This window comes from Mesoplodon mirus (assembly GCF_964341445.2).
Source record: "Mesoplodon mirus genome assembly, chromosome: 20".
Taxonomy (NCBI): Eukaryota; Metazoa; Chordata; class Mammalia; order Artiodactyla; family Ziphiidae; genus Mesoplodon; species Mesoplodon mirus.
In genome coordinates this window covers 29272918-29290841 of record NC_138996.1, presented here as the reverse complement: position 1 = coordinate 29290841, position 17924 = coordinate 29272918, and the positions used below count along the sequence as shown (strand labels likewise).

The following is a 17924-nucleotide window of genomic DNA, read 5'->3' as shown; positions in this document are numbered from 1 at the left end:
ATAAAAGCAGTGCCTTTCAGCCAACTGTAGGTGAAGTAAATAATGTGGAAGAAAACACAGGTGTTAGCCTCCTTTATCATTGTCACCCAACATACCATAAAATCTCACGTCACTTAAGCAGAGAAGAGTCTGAATTGTCAAAAGTTAAATTTACAATGACCATTTTTGAAAGAAAGCAAATGGGTATGTCATCGCAGCCCCAATGATTTTAAATGGAGTGCTGTTTTATGACCATGAGATACACTAATGGTTTTAATTCAGTTGTTCCAAGAGGGCCTGATAGTACCATTGTTGTGTCTTTTTTGTCAACCGTGTTTTCAAAGGTAGAGACAGGTTTCAGCCCAGTTACTATTGATTTTTGGATTTCTGTTGTTATTTTTAAATAAAAATGTTAGTCTTTTTGGTAAAAAGCTTTTGAGAGTGCTGTCAGAAGTAGAATTACATGTGGAATGAGCTCTCTGTTACTGATGGCTCCTGACATGATGATAGTCTGATACTAAAACTGAAATGTCTTTACTGGACGCTGTGAGTGAGCTTGTTGCTATGCATGAATATTAAAGCACCTTCAAGATCCTCCTCTCTGAGGGCAGCCCTCCTCCCCTGGCCTAAGTAGTCCTCCCCTCCTCTGGGTTCCAGTAGCATTGTTTGTACCTCTCTTTTAGTTATGAATTGGGCCTTGCAACACAATTCTTTCTATTTCCTTCTCCCTAATAAAATGTAAGTGCCTTAGGGCACAAACTGTTAAGCCTTCAGATTAACTTAACAGATAAATTATTGAACATTACTGTATCCAAAATATTGTGCCTCATGGTCTACAAATGTGTCACAACAGCCCTTGTCCTTGTCATTTGGTTCCTCATAGGGCCTTGTCCCCCGGTTTACTTTTTTCCCGTCTGTTCCACGATGCTCTCTGTTTTCCTCTGACTTCTCTGGCCTCTGCTTCGCAGTGTACTTTGTCTCTTTCTCTCGTTGACCTGTGAGCAATGCAGGTGCCCGAGGTGTTCCTGAGCTGCCTTCCCTTCTCCGTACACACTCTCTAGTTGATCTCATTTATTCTCGTGCATTTAAAATAGCATCCTTATGTCAGTGACTCTTTATTTTACATCTCTAGTCTAGACACTTCAAGTCCACATATTCCACTTGCCTTGAAGTGCCATGGGTGTCAGAAAAATAAATGTCTTACAGAAAACCCTTTATCTTTCCCCCTCCCCAGGAAATCACCTTCACATACCCAGGATTTTGGAAGTGATCTTTGACATATCTTCTCCCTCACCCTCCACCTTGAGTCCATCACCAAGTCCTGTTGATTCTACCTCTAAAATAGATTTTTCCTATAGCACGGCCCGCGTGCCAGGCAGGATGGCCCCTTTGGGCCCCTCTGGTCCAAGCACCATAGAGTCTCCACAGTGATCTTTCAGAAGCATAAAGCAGCTCATACTTTACAACCCCTCCTTGATTCTAATTGTTCTTAGGAGGAGATTTAGAAATCCTCAGCATGGCTTCAGGTTCCATGTAATCAGGCCTCCTTTTCCATTCTCACCCCATTCCACACACCACCTCTGTAATCCAGCAGTGGCGGCATTCTTTAAATCCCAGAGACTTGCTGAGTTTCTCCTCCCACAGTTTAGGGTTTGTCCACAGGCTCTACCCTGTGGGGACCCCTTCTATCAGTGAAGTCCACGAACCCTCTTATCTCCTCAACCCCTCGGACTAAATTAGGTCCCGTCCCCCTTTTAGATCGTGAAGTATCCTGTGCTTTTCTTTTATATCACCTGTGGCAGCTGGAAAGATTTATTTCGTTGGACAGTTATTTGCTCCATATCAGGCTCCCTCGTTGTCCTGTAAGAGGCATAAGGGCAAAGATTAGGTCTGTTTCATTCACACTTTCAGACCCAGGACTTGACACATTGCGCAGAATCAATAGATGTTTGTGGAATGGGTAGAATAAATAGGAAGTAAAAGTGCAAAACACATGGAAATAACTATACAACAGGATGTGCTTACAACTTAAGGCTGGGCTTCCCTGGTAGCGCAGTGGTTGAGAGTCTGCCTGCCGATGCAGGGGACACGGGTTCGTGCCCCGGTCCGGGAAGATCCCACATGCCGCAGAGGGGCTGGGCCTGTGAGCCATGGTCACTGGACCTGCGCGTCCGGAGCCTGTGCTCCACAACGGGAGAGGCCACAACAATAAGAGGCCCGCATACCTCAAAAAAACCAAAACAAACAAACAAACAAACAAACAAAAACTTAAGGCTATAACTCACTATATGGAAATAAGTTTCTGACACCCATGAGAATACCTTCAGTTTGTGACTGAACCAGGCTTGTGCCATTTTCCTGACCTGCCAAATTTTATTATTCTTATTACCAAAGATAACAGGAAAAGAACGATTTTTATCAGTTTGACAACAAATATTTATTGATCCCCTGCTGTTCACCTGGTTTTATTTTACAAGCTTGGGATACAGCTGGGTGAGGCTGCTTACTTTCCCATGGGGAACAGACAGGAAACAAGTACAAAGACAATTCCAGCTCCTGGAAAATGCTGCGAACTAAACAAAACAGACCAATGGCCTGGGTGCAGTGGCCAGAGAAGTGCTGTTTGCAAAGGTAACATGGAGCTGAGGCTGAGTGACAGGGAGTCACCTAGCGAAGAGCTGAGGGAAGGGCCTTTTAGCCGAGGGAACAGCACGTGCCGAAGCCCTGAGGCTGGAACAGCCTGGCCTGTTTGGGGAACAGAGGGGTGGCCAGGGGTCCTGGAGAGTCAGGAGGAAGGGCAAGCACAGAGCCCGAGAGACCCTGGCTGACTGTCCTGCCTGCCCCTGTAGTGGCTGTTTGTCACAGAGCGCAGACGATCGTGATGTCCGGCTCACAGCGATGTTGCTACATCCGATGATGAGAGGAAACTTGAGTAGTAATTAATGCACATCACTGATAATCTGCCTTCCATAGAACTTACGTCCAGGAGAAACTAGTCAAGTAAATGTCAAACTAGTGGCTGTGTTTATGTGTTTAATGTTTACTAATAGATTACCTTTTTAAACTGTGTTGCTGCTTATTTACAAACATTCATATTTACATTGGTTTCTCACAAAAGGTGAAAAAGCTGAAGCGAGAACTGTCCCAGATGAAGCAAGAACTGCTCTATAAAGAACAAGGCTTTGCAACCTTGAAACAGTGAGTATGAAAATACTGAAACTGACTGTCGAATAATCCAAAGCCTCTGAACCAATACAAAAAAAATAGAAGTATAGATTACATAAGGGTTTTCTCAAAGAGAAGTAAAATGCAAAGTGCAAAGCTCTGCACCAAAAAAAACACAAAAGCAATCAATTGAAGAACAAAACAAAAAAACTTGGGAAAATCTATACACTTTGAATAGGTGTGAAATGTTCACTAATCTTTGGAGATCCGAGGAAACCAAAGTGAGAAACTTAGCTTCGTCTCTGGGCCCGCCAGCCTGCTCTCAGTCTGAGGCGGAGCCAGGAGATCGAGCCCAGGAAGGGCCTCCCCCTTCTCTCCGGAGGCTGGGTGGGCTCTGTGAGCCTGCGCCCGCCGAGCCCCGGGCTCGGGGCCTGTCCGCCTCTGGCAGCCCCAGGGGGACCTAATGCTGTCTGATCTCAGGGAGCCGGTCAGGGGTGTCTGCAGAGGAGCTGAGTGAGTGCCTCGGCTCCCCTGTTCCCTCTGCCCTTTCCTGCTCCGTGCTGAAGTCTGCTGGACCCTGGCTCCAGCTTGAGCTGGGTCAAATGAGAATGGAGATGACGGAAGGTAGCAGGATCTGGAAATCCCTGCCCCATTCCCAGCCCCTGGAAGCCACTGCTCTTCTGCTGACGAGGCCCAGCCTAACTGAACCCCCGTAGGCACACCGAGACCTTCCAGCTCCCGCAGTGCCTACCCCAGGGTCTCCGATGCAGGGAAGCAGCGATGGTTCATCCAGCACACAACCACAGGGAGGGTTGAAGACATCATCCCTTGAAAGGCATCCAGCTACTTTTCTCTTCCCTCCTCCTTGCTGCCCGGTTCAGTGCCCCCAGTAGCAATGCAGGATTCATAGCGGCTTCCCTGATCGGCGGGTCTCATGTTCTTCCTTGTCTCCCTTAGCAGTATCCAAGGCAGCAAGGCATTACCCCGTTAAAGATCCCACGTGTTCGCTGGCCAGGCCACATAAGCTGATTGTTCTGTATGTTTGGTTGACGAGTTCTATTTCGGGACCCCAGTCACTCCTCTTGACCACCAGCCACATGACTTTCATCTCAGACATTTGGTTTACTGGATCAGTTTTGGTTTTGACACTCACCTCATGTGATCATGACCATGATATTCTTCCAGATGCTCCCATCCTGGTGGTTCTCTAACCTGACTGCATATTGGAATAATCTGTGGAGCTCTTAAAAATCCCTGTGTCTTGTCTCCACCCCAAGTCATATTCTGTGAGACCCCCATGTGGTTCTCAGGTCCAGCCCTGTTCAGAGAACCTCAGCTGGTTGCAGCGTGCCCCGAAAAACTCAGCAGACCTGAAATCACCTAAATGTATTCTTTAGTCAGTTGTACATCAGCATAACGGAGGTCTTTGTGGTGGGAGCACCACGAAGCATTTAGCCACACGTTGCATACTTTTAAGGCACATGAAATTATAACTCATTCACCACTGGGATTAAAGGTTAGCCAAACTTGCTGTTTTTGTTATATTGATGTAACAATGCTGTATTGTTTCAAAGCAGTTTGCTTGCAAGCAATTTTTATAGGAATCCAAGGCATGTTTAAGAATCTGTCAATAACATTCCACAAGAAAACAATAGACATTTGTTGTAGAAGTTCAGGCTTTCTCTTGCAGTGATTCTAATCCGCTGAACCAAGAGCAGAAAGATAGGATATCTAACATCAGATTCCTCCTGTAGATCAAAATAAAGCTATAGACAAAATAAAGCTGTTTTCATCCAGATGTTCAACACCATACTACTAGAAGATTGAATAATAATTGATTGAACCCAGAGACCATACTTTTCAAGAAACCGCATTCCTGGTACTATAAGGGGACTTTTTATTTGAGTTATGACAAAATATATTTCAGGAAAAGATTTATACAGAATCCCACTGCAGGATTCTGTAACTTTTCACTTATTCACAATAAAATGGAATAATTTTGTGGAATCTGGAATTATGATGTAATTTAAACCCCGGTTTTTGTTTTACTTGATGCAATAGTTTATGCTGGATGAATGAATGTAGTTTTATTCTTTACGTTATTCATTTCAGACTGTGGTCCCAAAGTTGACTTTGGCCCAAGCGATAGTGTAGCTTATGTGTAGGTGGATGCCAGGAAGAGAAGCATATTTCCGCTTTGCCACCTCCAGTGTTCACTCAGAATTGGAAAATGGAAAATGCTGAAACACCCAGCAAGCCAAGAGTATATACAGAATCTATGAAAGTTTGGCTCAGGGGGTACACATTTTCCAGGGAAGGCATGCAAATGGTAAGATATAGGGGAAAAATTAACTATAGGGTACCCAGAAACCAAAAAGAAATTTTCTTTAATTTTTAAGGGATGAAAGTAAAATTGTATTTCTCAAGAACAAAAAGCACAGTACATACTTTGTTTTTTAAAAAAGTCAGCAACTTATGCTGACATTTTATTTTATGGTCAGTTAGGGTCAAAAGAGAGAAAAAAGGGGGAGATGAAAAGTGGAGGAGAAAAAGGAAAAACGTGGAGGTAGAGGGCAAAAGCAATAGTTAAAGTAAAGTCGAAAGGTTCAGAAAAAGGGAAAGAAAGACCAAAAGGGGTTCCATGGCGAATGCTGCATGGAGTTGGTTCTTGTCGTATTTAACATTTCATTGAGCAGTGGCTGTCCGAGAAATTCTCATCTATTTTTAAAAGTCTCTGAAATTTAAATTAGCAGTCTTGAAGTAGCCCTGCTTTTATTTTTAAATATTAAAGTTTATTTCTGAAAACTGCTCACTGGCTTTTATTTTCAAATGTCAAGGTTGATTTCTGAATTAAAGATTTGTTTTATTATTAAATTCTGAAGGTTTTATACAAATCGGAAGAAATTACTTGGGCTTTAGAAACTGCCTTTGACAGTTTGAGATACCTATATTACTAGCTGTTTCATGAAATCTCACAGATTCTTTTTCTTATTAAAATAAGCTTTTTGGCTCAACTAAGTGAGTAGATATAGTACTTAAGAATGTCAACAATCTCATTGATAAAGCCCTCCTGAAATAAATATAATCAACCAATATTCAAACTACTTCTGGGGTTCTTATCAAATATTCTAAATGTAATAGTCATAAGAGCCCCAAGCCTAAGTCTTTCATGTTGAGGACAGTTGTGCTACTTAGCTAAGTGTTTATGCAATTTAGAAGCTAAATTTGCATAGACTTTCTGGTCTCAGTTTCTTCTGGAAGAAACATGACTAGGTAATCTCTAAGGTCCCTTCCCATCACAAATACTCTGTGTATGTGTGTGCACACGCACGTGTATATGTTTAATTCAGTGACTTCATTGGTTATACTTTTTTATAGAATGACCTTATGATAAAATTAATTTTATTCTGTTAGGTTCTTTAAGACTTTACTTATTTGTTCAGCATCATAAAATGTTTTCTAAAATGGTACTTGTTATCTGCAAGTACCATTTTAGTTATCAAGTTATCTACAAACTGCACTTGTTTGGGTAAACTTTGGAAGAGTGAATAAGATAATAATTGTGTTAGTTTTTTTTTTTACTTTTGAGACTATGCCCTTCATGTTGAAATAAGTACAAATTATTAAGTGTTTTAAACCAAATTAGGTCAGAGCCAGTTTTCTGTGATTTAATAGGCGCCATAACTCTGGAGAGTCTGTGAATAAGACGAGGATATGTCTGAGAACGCGTGTAATAGCGTTGTTGGCTGATGGGCAGAGATGTGGCATGTGTCCCTGAAGGGAAGCCCAGGCTCTTTCCTAGTGAGTCCCAGGCAGCATAGGTGGTGGGGAGAACCAGGAGGGTGATGGTGAAGAAAATGTTGAACCGTTTTTTTTTTAATTAGGTAATTTGGTTGGGCCCTTCGACCACAAAGATTAGGTTACATGAAATCCTCTGACACAGGGTGACCCTGTGAACTGTAAGGACATTTGGGGAGCAGATCTGCAGGGGCAGTAAATAAGCTCATCGGGGAGCTCTTTATTCAACGTCAGTGGACAAATGAACACATCTGCCGCCCCCTTGTTCCTAGACTTGAACTCATTCAGCAAGGCGAGCAATTTATTTAGACTCATAACTGTCGTAAAAAAAGAATACATTTCATATATCTAAAAAGAAATAAGAAACTAACCAAGCAATCCAAATATTACAGGATACTCACTAGTATAAATAAAAATCACTACCCTTTATTAAAGATCACCAAGCTGTAGGCACTGTGCTAGGTTTTGCACACACATCGCAGCATGTAAAATTAGGTGACAGTGATGAATCCTGAGGTTCCTGTGCTCGCCCAGTTTATTGGCATTTCTGTCCTGCTTCCCCGTGTCCTTAACCTTTGTCAGGATCAGCATGAGATGAGGTTTGAGTTCAGCCAGCAGTGGCATCACCCAAACAGACCGAAAGCAAAAAGCCTGAGCCTGAAGGTGATTACAGTGGACTGGGGGATGAAATGGGGGATGGAAGGGCTCTCAGCTCCAAGTGATCAGAAGAGAAAGGAAAGACCATCAGCTTGAAACTCATGTGTGTGAGTCAAGTAGTAAAAATCAGCCAACTGGGCTTCCCTGGTGGCGCAGTCCGCCTGCCGATGCAGGGGACACGGGTTCGTGTCCCAGTCCGGGAAGATCCCACATGCCACGGAGCGGCTGGGCCCGTGAGCCATGGCCGCTGAGCCTGCGCATCCGGAGCCTGTGCTCCGCAACGGGAGAGGCCACAGCAGCGAGAGGCCCGCGTACCGCAAAAAAAAAAAAAAAAAAAAAAAAAAAATCAGCCAACTAAGACAACCCCAAACCCAATTCCTATCTCTTTAACTTGTACATTCGGTCATTCTTTGATTTTTCTTTTTTCCTTTCTTCTTTTAACAGAATTGATAAAAAAATGTCTGGAGGCCAGAGTGGCTATGAACTTAGTGAAGCCAAAGCCATCCTAACTGAACTGAAGTCTATCAGAAAGGCTATTAGCTCAGGAGAAAAAGAAAAACAAGATCTGATGCAGGTATGTGATGGAACATTTTTTCAAGTCACACTGCTACCTTCTTGGGCCTCAGAAATTTTCCTTGAGGCAGAAGTTCTCCGTCAGAGTCTGGAAGGCCCTTTACGACCACACAAACCCCATTTCTGCCCCATCCATACGGAATTTGGTCCCGTAGGAGATTGTTATAGGCACTGAGCCAGCCGCCTGCCTTGGAAGAAAACAGATCGGTTCCAAGGTTCTGATATGCTTATTTGAAGGCAGACTTTGGATGACCTTTGAGACAGGGGCTGCTGGGTCCTGGAGCCCATCTAAGGAGATTAGCATCTTTGTGCACCCTGTAACTCACTGCAAACTTCATGTGGCGCCCTGATAAGCAGGGTTATCTAACTCAGTGATCCTCAGCCCAGGATACAGAAAGAGTATGTCACCTGCTGTCAGTAAGTAGATGAGATGCCTTGAGGAGAGGGGGAAGGGGTGTGAGGAACTTAGAAAAGCTACTCCCCACCCCAGGGGATTCCGAGGTGCTAGCTGGGGGTGGCAGGGAGAACGCTGACCCAGCTGGGGGACATCTGTATAGTCATCCTGGGAGAGATGCTAATGGCAGTAGACCCCCTCGTTATACCTGTACACTTCTCACCTTATGGGTCTGAGCTCCAGTGACCCAGCCTTATGTGTAGAGAAAACAACCATTCAGCGATCAATATTCTGCACGTTGAGTATCTATATTTAGCAGATACAGTCAAGTTTTTTTAAGAGATATCTCTTCCTCCTCTTCCCTCCCTTCCCTCTCATAATTATCACAAGCACTGAGAAGTCTTTGTAATATTTCAGATATTTGGAGTTCTTTACCTAGCTGGGTGAGGATTTAGTCTGTGTCTTTCAAAAAATGTTAGAGCCCATGGTAAACAGAACCTCTGCATTTAAATACCAGATTCAGCTACTTCATGTCAGTTTCCAAAACGCTGGTTGAATGTGGGTGAATATTCTTGAACCCATATAATTTTGCATTTGGGGAATTCTGAAATAACTTGCAAGAAGAGATCAAATAGAAAAGACTGACTCAAAATACTGACTCGGTGCCAGGCAGTCTTCTGCCTGCCTTGCATAGAAATACTTCATTTAATTCTCACAACAGCCTAAAGATAGGCTCTGTTATTATCCTCAACCTGTAGACAAGAAAACAGCAGGGCGGAGAAGTTGTTACTTGGTTAAAGTCACACAGCAGGTGAGTGGCAGCACAGAGGTTCAAACCCAGGCAGTCTTGCTCTAGAATATGCGGTTCTAACGTCTGTGTAACACGTACAGAACTTCACTTGGATGTACTTTCTGTTGTTGCTCTACAATGATCCTGCCAATTAAATCAGTCATTCCTGAAAAGCACAAAATAAGTCCTTTGAAAAAAGTTAATGGAACTTGAACAGAGTTAAATTGGAACCTCATAATTTAGCAATTTCAGGTCCTCTTTGATTCTTTCTGTAAACTTTGGATTTATACATAGGCCACATTAAATTTAAAAATTAGATTCCTTTTTAATTACTAAAATATAAAAAATAATTAATAAATACAGGAATCTGGGCTTCCCTGGTGGCGCAGTGGTTGAGAGTCCGCCTGCCGATGCAGGGGACACGGGTTCGTGCCCCGGTCTGGGAAGATCCCACATGCTGCGGAGCGGCTGGGCCCGTTAGCCATGGCCGCTGAGCCTGCGCGTCCGGAGCCTGTGCTCCGCAACGGGAGAGGCCACAAGAGTGAGAGGCCCACATAATGCAAAAATATAATAAAATAAATAAAAAAATAAATAAATACAGGAATCACCAGTAGAGCAGAAAGGGACATTAGTTATCTTCTAATCTTCTTTAAACCTCTTTGGCTGTGACCCAGAGTAAGAAATACGTATATTTTACATCAAAACCCAGTGATACAACTGTCTTTAACCATAGATACACACACCAAATTTCACAGAAATATGCCTGCTTTTAATACTAGTAATATACTTTGATTTTACTTTCTAGTCTCTTCTATTTCATTTAAAAACATACTAGTCATGACCTACTAAGTTGATTGAGTGCATGGTCATAGGTTTGAAAAATATACGTCTTTTCACCGTTCACATGAAAAAATAGAAAAGACTTGTCCAAAGTCCCTAAGAGGTTTCTTCGTTCTTTTCTGTAATATATTATTTGATGTGACCATTTAAGTTTTATCCCTCATGCATATACATTTTGTATAAATATGCCTTTGAAAGAAAATAGAGAAGGTTAGGTAAAAAACAAATATCAGATCTCTGATATTTCTGATTTCTTATCATGAGAATTTTAAATATCAGTATTAAATCCTGGCTCTTCTTAACATTGATAATGAGCTTCTTACATTTTAATTAGTGTTTTGTACGGGGGTTCTTTGGTAGCAATTTAAATTTTTTCCTTTTTAATATTCTCACTGACTCACATCCTCCCTCTAAAGTAAACTCACTCTATTAAAACCTGGGTGCCGACACCAGTCGTGTTCACTTGTAATTAGGCACTTTCCCAAACCAAACATCACCGCAGGTACTGATGGACTGTGGCTTCTGGGCCTCCATTTCCTAATCTCTAATCTATGTGAGCTAAATAATCTCTTGGATCCTATCCACATATCAAATGGCATAACTAAGTAGGAAGTTTGCCTGCTTTATCTAAATGAGATTGTGTTATAGGTATCCTATGCTTCCATAATTCCTACTGCATAAAGTGGGTAGTTCTTATTAAAATAGACTTCTTTTTAACAGAATTTTAAAAATAAGAAATGAATGTATTAAATATAAAGATGCCACTAGTCACAGGGTGAATAATTCCCAGGCTGTCTTGGGAAAGATAAGATAACCTGTTTAATATGACCTTACATATTTTCAAAGTCCTGTGTGTATGTGCAAAAATTATATTCTCTTATTTTTTTCAAGAATTTAAAGTGATAAGTACCTACTAAGATAAAGTAGTTGTTTTTTCCATTGAGATTAGCTCTTTCGACTTAATTTTACCTGGTGGGGAAGTTTCGCGCTCTTAAATGTTCGGCTTCATGAAGTACTTTGTATTTCCTGAACAGAGCCTTGCTAAGCTGCAGGAGCGGTTTCACTTGGACCAGAGCATTGGCAGATCTGAGCCAGACTTGAGATCCAGTCCTGTGAACTCTCATTTATCTCTCTCCAGACAGACCCTGGATGCCGGGTCACAAACAAGCATTTCCGGGGACGTAAGTTATCCATGTGGAAGGGTTGGCCCCGGCACTGTCCTGACGGGCCCTGATTACAATACCGATGGCAAATGGAACAGGGGCCAGGAAGGTGGTGCGAATTCCAGCTGTGTGCATTCAGCATTTCATACTCATAAGATTGGATTTAAAACTCTTAGCCTTATCTTTTCTGCCTCGGTGCCAAAGCATATCAGAATTTGTCCATATGAATAGCTTTGTTCAAACTTTCTCAGACTGTATTTATTCAGAGACTCTATTGAAAGGCGAGAGACACATGAAAATTTGAGTTTTTCCTATTAAGTTTAGAGTCTTAGAAATTAAGGTCCTTCCAAATAAACATTAAGGCTAATGAGAAACAAATATATGCCTTTAAAAACTAACCCAAAAAATTGTTTTTATAAATCTGAACTTGATTATATTAAAACATTTGATTGGTGGTTTATACCTGGCATTTGAAAATATTTAATGTGGCTTGAATATTATTACCAGTTTGTATTCTACCTTTTGGGACACCATTAGTAGATACTGACTTTTCAATAAGTTCCAGTTATTTTTGTATTCTCTATGCGTCTTTGAATTCTGTGCTATGAAAGTAAAACAGGTAGAGATCAACAGTAGGGCTTACCTGTTTAAAAAATTAATTTTCGAAGTCATTTATTTTATGTTTATGCATTTGAAAGTTAGATGATGGAAATTTTGGCTCATAGAGACAAGGACATTAGTTCCAGTTCATAAATTTTATTGACCGGTACACCCTTCATAAACTCTTAGATACCAGAAACATTCACCTGATATTTTTTATCTTGAATTTAATGTGTGGAGAAAGGACGTTAAAGTCTTTGAAAAACAGACAAGCTTGAATTAAAAAGAAATGTTTTGTCCCTCCTGAGGCTATAAAGTAAGTGCCTGTTCAAACTGGTGCTCCCCATTTCAGTACCATCTTCTTTAGCTTTGCAATTACTTGCACTTCCTAGAAACAAAAGCAGTTTACTTCATTCCTTAGCAGAGTTAATTGACTTTTTTCCCTTTTGTTTTTTACTAGATCGGAGTGAGAAGTAGATCAAATTTGGCTGAAAAGGTCAGGCTGAGCCTCCAGTATGAAGAAGCCAAAAGAAGGTAACCGCAGGGGAGCTGGGGAGCGGTCAGTGGGTAGCGGTCAGTGGGTAGTCAGCTGGCTCACCCAGGTTTCCTTTTCCAGAATTCATCTTTACTCACGTAGGGACGTCTGCTGGGCGCTCACCACCGTTCTTACCAAGGTCGCCCTTCAGATCTTAGAATATAAGGGTTATGGGGTCCCCTCCCCCGAAAGCTGAAGAACAAGGAGAATTAATGAGAAGGGCGGGAATGAAACTTTCCCCTTCATTCTGGAAGGAAGAAGCTTTGAGCTTGTACGGTACTTTCTTACTCACAATTAAAAGTGAGGAGGTTGTTTTCTCAGATAGAAATGTGATACAGTGGCTCAGGTGCAGGGCTGGGTAGCAGCTGAGGAGTTTGAAGGTAAATAGCTTCAAGCATCTTCCTTGGCTTTGAAGGGAAGACCCCCTGCTGATGTCCGGGGGGATGCTGAGGTGTCTGCTGTGTCACTCACTTCAGGGAGTGTTTCCCTCCTTGACCCTCTCAACTCTTCTTCATCCCTGCCTCGATACCTTTTTCTTACCTTGTGACTCTGCTGGGGAAGGCCCGGGAGACTCCTCTGTCCTTGCCTCGGTGACAGACTCAGCTGGTTTTCATAATGTAGGAACTGAATTGGTTCTGAGAGAGAGGGTCATACTGATACATTTCATTATTTTCCTTTTAAGAGTGTAAAAATGCTGCTGTTTTATTATTTAGGAAGGCATTGGGTGACAAACCTGCATTATCGTGACTATGAACAGTTCGGCTGAGAACATGCTGGAGCATCGTGGCTTCCCACCACAGGGAAGCCCATAAGATGGATACTGAAATATATCCATTATTACTGGTGATGATGAGAATTTAAAAAGTCACAACTTAGAGGTTGTCTGGCTTTAACAGAGTCGTTATTTGATCTGCCTAAATACAATATTTGCCTCTGGGTAGCCTCTGTTACTAATATTAATATTACTTGGTTCTTTGATTTACTGAAAGAACCCTAAGCTTTGTTCCATAAATCATTAACCCTGGGAGCTTGAGCAAGTCACTTAGTCTCTCCGAGCAGCATTGCACTCGGCTAATTTTAATGCCTATAAAATTTCCCAGGTAGATTATAAATGGCTTGAGGGTAGGAAACATTTTGTTTACTGTATTGTCTGCTTCTCACATGCCAGGCTGTTGCTTTGCCCTCAGTAAGGACTGAGAATTGCTTTGTGCTTTTGTGGCCCAGTGATGTGGAAGCCTGTTTGGGGCCCTCTGGCTATAAGCACGCCAGTTCCTGAGCTGCCAGAACTCCTAGGTTCTGACGTAAACAAAGCCAGGATCTGGTTTTCTGGTGTCTGGTTTTCTGAAGGAGAATGGCCATAACTCAGAGTTAATCTTGGGGAGCCAGGCCTCATGCCCCGGGGTCCTTGGGGTTTGACTCAACTTCCCTTGGGCCAGCTTGAGCTTCTGCTTTACTTTGGCTCCATGTGGAGCTTACACAGCACTTCTCTTCCTAGGTGTTCCCGGAAACCTTCATGGTTTCTTGCCCAGAAAACTATTTCCAAATAAACTCCAAGACCTACCTAACGGCTGATCCCACAAGTAATAGGTGCTGTTCTTTCCTCACTGCACCGTTGCTGTCAGCTCAATAGGTTAATTCAGTCGCATCAAAACTTAAGACATTAGTTCTTTCCCATTTGGTTGCATTGCTGTTCTATTACCATTCGGGGTTTTATTTTAAAGTTACTAGCGATTCTGACAAGAAGGTAAGTCTCAAGGGTTTATGCATATGTTGAAAACGCTTTTTCTTCCTCAATTCTGAATAAGGGGCGGGTTGTGTTCCTCTGAAACCTGTTTTCTCCTCCAGCCTTTGTTTTATGTGCTTAATGAAGCTAATAATATCATGCTTATTTAGCATTTAGATGATTAATTTTCCAGTACATTGAGACAGTTGTTTATGGTTTTGTGGTTAAAGCTGACGAGTAGCTGATGTTACATCTATCATAAGTGCAGACGATGGGTGAAAATCAGAAGTACATTATGTATGCAGCGCAGTTTAAGATGGCAATTTTATTTTTAACTCAAACAAGAAACTTCAGGCCCAAGAATGTGGAACTACTTCCCTCTTTGCCCTGACAACATTTTTTTGTTTTGTTTTGTTTTTAAATTTTATTTATTTATTTATTTATTTATTTATTTTTGGCTGCGTTGGGTCTTCGTTGCTGCGCGCGGGCTTTCTCTAGTTGCGGTGAGGGGGGCTACTCTTCGTTGCGGTGCGCGGGCTTCTCACTGCGGTGGCTTCTCTCGTTGCGGAGCACAGCCTCTAGGCGCACGGGCTTCAGTAGTTGTGGCTCGTGGGCTCAGTAGTTGTGGCACGCGGGCTCTAGAGTGCAGGCTCAGTAGTTGTGGAGCACGGGCTTAGTTGCTTCACAGCATGTGGGATCTTCCTGGACCAGGGCTCGAACCCGTGTCCCCTGCATTGGCAGGTGGATTCTTAACCACTGCGCCACCAGGGAAGCCCTACCAGGGATTCTTTAAAGGAAGCTCTCGGGTGTTCCTCCCGCCACCTCACACAGGCAGGCACACGTCAGGGCTGACCGCCCACAGCCCTCTGCTTTTTAAGCTTCTGTGTACTTTGACCTTCATCCTTTTTTCAGGTAGGTAGGTGTGCTTACTCAGATATTAAAGGTGGGGAGGATGAGGCAGATAAGAAGTAAGTGTAGCTTCCGCCAACGCCCCAGGACCGGAGCCTCACACCAGCCATCACGCCCGTCCCTGGGGGGTTAATCCCAAACATAGCCCGCCTTGTGTTTTCCCTTTCTTGGGACTTCTGACTACGTGCACAGCTACGTTATTTCATTTTGTCTTATTTTATTTTAGTATGGCCAACTTGAAAATCGAACTGTCGAAACTGGACAGTGAGGCCTGGCCTGGGGCGCTGGACATTGAGAAGGAGAAGCTGATGCTGATTAATGAGAAAGAAGAACTTCTGAAAGAGCTTCAGTTCATCACCCCAGAGAAGCGCACCCCGGACGAGCTGGAGAGCCTGGGTGCCGAGAGGCAGCGGCTGGAGAAGGAGCTGCTGTCAGTCCGGGGGGCGCCCAGCCGAGCTCTGGCCGAGAGGTGCGTTCCCCTCCCTGGGCCTCGGGTGGCTAACCCGTGGCTCAGCTGGGCCTCCAGGCTGTTCTCCCTGGTCTGCGGAAATCTCAGAGGCCTCAGCCCTTAGTGGACTGAGGACTTCTTCCTGAAGAGCAGTAAAGCACACCCTCCTTAGTCCCAGTGGTTCCCCTACGCTTTTGGGGAACGTGAAAATGCCTGAGACAGATGTTGAATAACTAAGGAATGTTGACAGAAAACCAGGAATGCAGTCCATCGCTGACCGAGGTTGATAACAGTGGCTGTAAACTATTGCACTCTGATAAGAGAGATTATCTGGACTGTTAGAGCGGCTGAAGCTTCCTATTCTGGGTTTATTACTCACAAGAATGCAAAAGTTTATTGCTTTTCATTTCACAAGGAAAAGACAACTTGCTCCCTTTGATATCGCAACAGGTCACAAAATGTTCACTTGGATTTTGTTTGTCAATTGAAACCCTCCTCTGAAGCAGGAGAAAATATAAAGGAAAATGCTTTAAGCAATTTTCTCATCTTTCTGTGGGAAAGTATAAATTGATCATTTAATCTAAAAACTCCAGTTCTGTAGGCAGATCAGCTGGACTCTTAAGCAGGGAAACCCTGTGTGTGTTTGCCGTGAGGACATCTGCACAGCAGCCCTGTGTCCCAGCCTTGCTGACTAATGGTCAGACACCTGTTTACCTGTTTCAGCCATAGACCATGTGGCCCTTTAGAACCACTGCACATCCATCTTTTAGGCCAAAAAGTAAGGAGCAGAATGAAGGGAAAGAGATTCACATTTGCGTAACTTCAAGTGACCTGGGAATAAGTTTAAAACACCCACCCATAATCCAGTCACTTTTTTTTTTTTTAACTTCTTGGCTTCTTGCCTTCTAATTCCTTGTCCTCTATAAATGTTTAAGGTTGTGTGTCAACATAATATCAAAACATTTGAAAAGTGTGGTGGTGGAGGAGATGCAGGAGGGAAGAACCTCTGACATTCCTGGTGAGGTATTAGCGTGAGCACTTGTTCAACCGTGTGCGTTAAAATGCTGATGGAGATAACACATAGCTACAGCATCACAGCTTTAGGGAGCGTGAAAAAGTATCAAAGGGGGAACCCCCTACACATGACATCCTTTCACCATCTTAAATAATTCTCATCACCCACCTGCCCCTGCTTCTCCTCCCCTGCCGCTCTGACATCTCTAGAAGGTGTGAGCGAGGCTGGCCAGATAGGGAGCCATCCAACCAAGACCACAAGGAACAAAAAGTAAGGGCCAGAAGGCAGAATTCAGTTGTTTTCCTGAATTACCTTGATGTTGTATGTGAGTGTCTGTGTTTGTGTTTGTGTTTCTTAAATTCCGAGGATAAAAATTTGATAATCATCAGCAAATATGATGAAATGGTTAGCTTTGTGTGGCTCATAGATAAAACACCAGTGATCTTTTGTGTTATGTTGCCCTTAGTAAATGTCATATAATTATACCTGTGTAACATACGGACATCTGACACCTCAGCTGTCCTGCTCTGAAGTATCTGAATCCGGGAAGGGCCCTACCAATGGACTTTAAATTTTTTCTGGGAGAGGAAGAAAACAGGCGTTTGTTTCTTTGTTTGAATCAGCTTTTACATGCATGATGTCTTGTCTATTTTTGTTTTTTTTTTTTTTTGGCCGGGCCATGTGACATGTGGGATCTTAGCTCCCCGACCAGGGATCGAACCCGTGCCTCCTGCACTGGGAGCGCGGAGTCCTAACCACCGGACTGCCAGGGAAGTCCCTTGTTTGTCTTTTTTATTAGGGCTGGAGCTTCAAAAATGACTAATGAAGTAACGTTAAAAGTATAGTTTAAGTGCCTAGACTTTGGCTTTTATACTTTTGTTTGCACACACATAATAACTGTCAAAATTCCAGCAGAAACAGTAGGCTTGATCTCATCCGGAAGAGGAGCTATAAAATATTTATACAAAATAATTCTCTATCTGGTGAGATCCAGCCATGGGGTTTGAGTCGCACAGGGAGTAATGGGGGCCGTCCACAGGTTTGGATGGCCCTCTGACTTACATCCTCGCATGGGCCCACGTCCCACAATTGAGATCTTAGCAGGAAGGGAAATGTGTATGTTTCATATTTGTGATATGTTGGCTATCTGAGTCATTTGGAAGGGTCAAGTCATTTAGCATTACCGAAAATGGACACCAGCTCCCTCTCTGCTGTCCACAGCCAAAAGCAGAACCCCATGATAAAGCAGGGTAAGGCTGAGGGACTCACACTTTCTTGCTGGAGCAGCTTGCAGTTTTCTCACTGCTATCCTTGGCTGCAAAACGGCCCAGCATT

The 17924-nt window shown here is 43.0% G+C and overlaps 1 protein-coding gene across 1 annotated transcript in view; it reads left to right on the top strand.

Moving 5' to 3' along the window:
• Positions 1-17924, top strand: part of WWC2 (WW and C2 domain containing 2) — a 148076-nt gene that overhangs the window by 92551 nt on the left and 37601 nt on the right. The window contains exons 5-9 of the mRNA XM_082608391.1: positions 3098-3177; positions 8044-8173; positions 11231-11377; positions 12420-12493; positions 15353-15595. Coding sequence (XP_082464517.1) covers positions 3098-3177; positions 8044-8173; positions 11231-11377; positions 12420-12493; positions 15353-15595 — 674 coding nt within the window. The remainder of the gene's footprint in view (positions 1-3097; positions 3178-8043; positions 8174-11230; positions 11378-12419; positions 12494-15352; positions 15596-17924) is intronic.